Source organism: Atta colombica, unplaced genomic scaffold, assembly GCF_001594045.1.
Source record: "Atta colombica isolate Treedump-2 unplaced genomic scaffold, Acol1.0 scaffold150, whole genome shotgun sequence".
In the NCBI taxonomy this organism is placed as follows: Eukaryota; Metazoa; Arthropoda; class Insecta; order Hymenoptera; family Formicidae; genus Atta; species Atta colombica.
The window spans coordinates 2,254,286-2,257,752 of record NW_017259240.1 but is presented as its reverse complement, the minus strand read 5'-3'; the positions used below and the strand labels follow the sequence as shown (position 1 = coordinate 2,257,752).

At 29.9% G+C, this 3,467-nt stretch overlaps 1 protein-coding gene across 1 annotated transcript in view; it reads right to left on the bottom strand.

The window, feature by feature from the left end:
* Nucleotides 1-1,443: 1,443 nt before the first annotated feature.
* Nucleotides 1,444-3,467, bottom strand: part of LOC108685315 (probable RNA polymerase II nuclear localization protein SLC7A6OS) — a 3,144-nt gene continuing 1,120 nt past the window's right edge. Inside the window, exons 2-3 of the mRNA XM_018190045.1 lie at nt 2,994-3,272; nt 1,444-2,288 (exon numbers count right to left, since the gene is read on the bottom strand). Coding sequence (XP_018045534.1) covers nt 1,830-2,288; nt 2,994-3,272 — 738 coding nt within the window. The 3' untranslated portion in view covers nt 1,444-1,829. The remainder of the gene's footprint in view (nt 2,289-2,993; nt 3,273-3,467) is intronic.

Genomic DNA, 3,467 nt, shown 5'->3' with positions numbered 1-3,467 from the left:
ATAAAATGTAATTAATAATTTTAAAAAAATATTTTATGGATATATCAAAGTTTTTAATATAATAGTTTGATATGTATATAACATGAATCTAAAAAAATCTTTATTGATCAAATTACAAAATTTTTTAAGTTTTACTAGGAATCAATCAGAAAGATCTATTTATTTTTCATGACAAATTTGTATATATATAATTTTGTAAATTTAATATTCCTATTTAAATAATGATAAAGGAAGGACTTGATTCCTCAAATTTATCGAGAAAAAAATTTCGAGATATTTAGAAATATTTTTTAAAAACCTAGGATGTCTTGTATATATATATTGCAGCGAACGCAATTTGACAACAAAAAGGCTAACGACTCTAAACGACATCTTCGCTTAGCATTATCATCTTGGATTTTTATCGGCGCACTCGGATCCGTGCACCTCAAAATCAAAAGCGTCATACGTGCTCGCGAAGCGGAACAAGCCACCCCTTCGTCGCAGGGCGCGTGTAATATAAATTAGAATTAAGGCCAGTGTTACGTGTATACGCAATGTACTACTCATATCATACGACGAGCTCGTTAATTAATTAAAAAGGAAAAAAACATAATGAAAAAATACCGATAGTTGTCTGCGCGGCGAATTCCACGGTGCAAGAGAGAGAGAGAGAGAGAGAGAGAGAGAGAGAGAGAGAGAGAGAGAAAGAAAAAGAATGAGTGTGTGAAAGAGAAACTTCGAGAAGCGAAATCGTGAAGAGGATTTCTCAAGAGACAAATAATCTCGTCACATCGACTGGATTTATTCCCCCCTCCTTCGATCATTATAGACTTTGAGATAATTTCCTTCGAGCCACGAAACTTTTTGTTGAAACGTTATGTTGTTAATCGCGTATCGTATGTGTGTGCGAATGCATGCGTGTGTATGAGAGTGACGAAAACGATTTGTAAATTCACGCAACTGGTACTTCCAACTTGTTATAATACGCTATAAATCTGGTGTATATCATTACATGCCATATCCACGACGACGAAGTACATTCTTTCTTCAACAACACAGGCACATCCCCCGCAACATCCTCCCGGGGATCGATCACTTAAGCTTCTCCTTTCGCGACAAACCCTCGTAGTTCCTTTTCAACTGTTACAATTACGTTTAATCAATGATTTCTCTATCTTTTGATCCGTATTATAAAATAGATCGTGAAATTAGATTGAATTAAACTTCGACTTGAAACGACGAAAAGTATTTTCCTCGTTGATTTTGTGTGATCGATCCTCTTGTCTCTAGGCTTACTTCTTTTTGCTGTTCTTATTTTGATAGACGGATTTTACACGCGAGATATATATCTATAGAGAAAAGTCTGTAATAAAATATATATATAAACATACAAATAAAACTTTATGCCATTTACAATTCACTTTTTCTTGCAAAAAAAAAACACGAAGAGAAACTAAAATGTAAGCTAAAAGGAATGTTTATTGGGAAATACATATTCAACAAGATATTTGATATATAAATTATCTAGAAATATGCGAAGGTACAGGTTAACGATCATTCAACAGATACATTATCATCATTCAGTCACATACATTACATTAAATTAGTGCATATTATAAAAGCTACTATACATGAAATCAGCAAATGTAAAAGCACATAAATATTTTAAACGATTAAATATTTAATATTGTTATGTAAGAATGTACATGTATTATTTCACTGTCATAGATTATATTATATTTAGATACTTTATATAAAGTAGCTTTTAATATGCATTATCCAGTGTAGCGATTGACCGAATTCACTTCTTTTTTATTCCTAGTTTGAAAAATTTTCAGATTACATAACTACATGTCTTCATCATTTATTGACAATGTATGGATTTTTTCTTCCGTCTTTTCATCATCTGATGTTTCTTCATTACAAGATATTTCGTCTTCTATTTCTTCCTTATCTGACATGCTTTTCTCCAACCAATCGCTGTGTGAACTACTGCTCTCTTCATTTCTTCTCTTGCGGATATGCCCATAATGATCTATAATTCTAAATTCATCACATTCGTTTTCGTCGCCAGAAATATCGAGATAATCACTGAATGATTCAGATGTACGATCAGGATCCGTATCGGGATAATCATTTTTCCAATTTGATTCTGCATTAGAATCTGAAGATTCATCATCTTGTTCAAACTCTACTGAGTCTAAGTAATCTGGTCGTCGTACCAATATATTATCCTCATCATTTTCAAACCATAGGTCATTAGCAGTTTGTGCACAATACAAATCATATACATAATTGTCAAGCTCCTGAAACATATATCTTATATTATAAACATATATCTTATATATATATATCTGTTCATACATTTTATATGCATATAAATTTTATTTAAGTTCAAATACTGATTCTATTCTTAATTTATATCATACACACATTGTAAAAAATGATTTATATATATATATATAATTTTTGTTTATTTCTATTTCCTATCTACTTTTCTATTTAAAGGATTTCATTTTTGCCTTATCTATCTCTTTCTTATCTCTGCATTAATTTTTAATGAAGCTAATATATGGAGTACTTTTCTTTATTACAATATATATAATGGCTGCCAAAATTAATAAATAATTTTATTGTATTGTAATAAAGAACAAATAAAGATCTAAAACCGGTTCTTCTTTGAAGAAAATTCTGGTGCAATAAGTGGAAATTAAACAAATTTTACTTGTTTCATTCCAATTTATTGTACTATTGTACAATTACTTCAAGAACGAATAGAAGTACTTGTAGTATAGAAGTACTTAATATATTCTAGTATTTAAAACATGTATTGTGTTCTTGAGTTAAATATAATAAGAATTTTATTAATTTATAATATAAATTGAAGAACACAAATTGACAAAAAAACGATAAAAAATTATATTTGCCGGCTTAAAACTTTTAATCATTCTATATCGTAAATATTAGTGAGTGAATTTTTTTTACACAAAAAAATTTTGATTGTCACTTGCCTCTGAAACATTTAGATCCTTCACTTGCTCTTCTATTGTATGATGATGAACACTAAAGAGATCTTCCACATCTATGAGTACCATATTCATATCCTTAAACTCTGGATCGTTCGATGTATCTAGTGATTGGTAATCGGTAACTTTGTATCTGTCATCTATCCATTTAGGTATTTTTCCAGAAATATTTGCAGGATAGTCACTATCAGATACTCTCTTGACACCAGCTTTGAGATTTTCTATGTCCAGGAACTTACTCACATGCTTCGTAACATTTTCGGTCTAAAATATTCAATATATCCTTTAAGTTCTTCAATAAACCTGTTTATCTCTTTTCCTTCCTTTTCTCTTTCCTTTTTTGCTGATAAAAATTTCTTAAGAGTCGACAGACTATGACTCTAGATTTAAATAAATTTTACAATGAGCCTAAATTAAATTTTATATATCTAAAGCTCTATGATAGGATAGTATTATTAT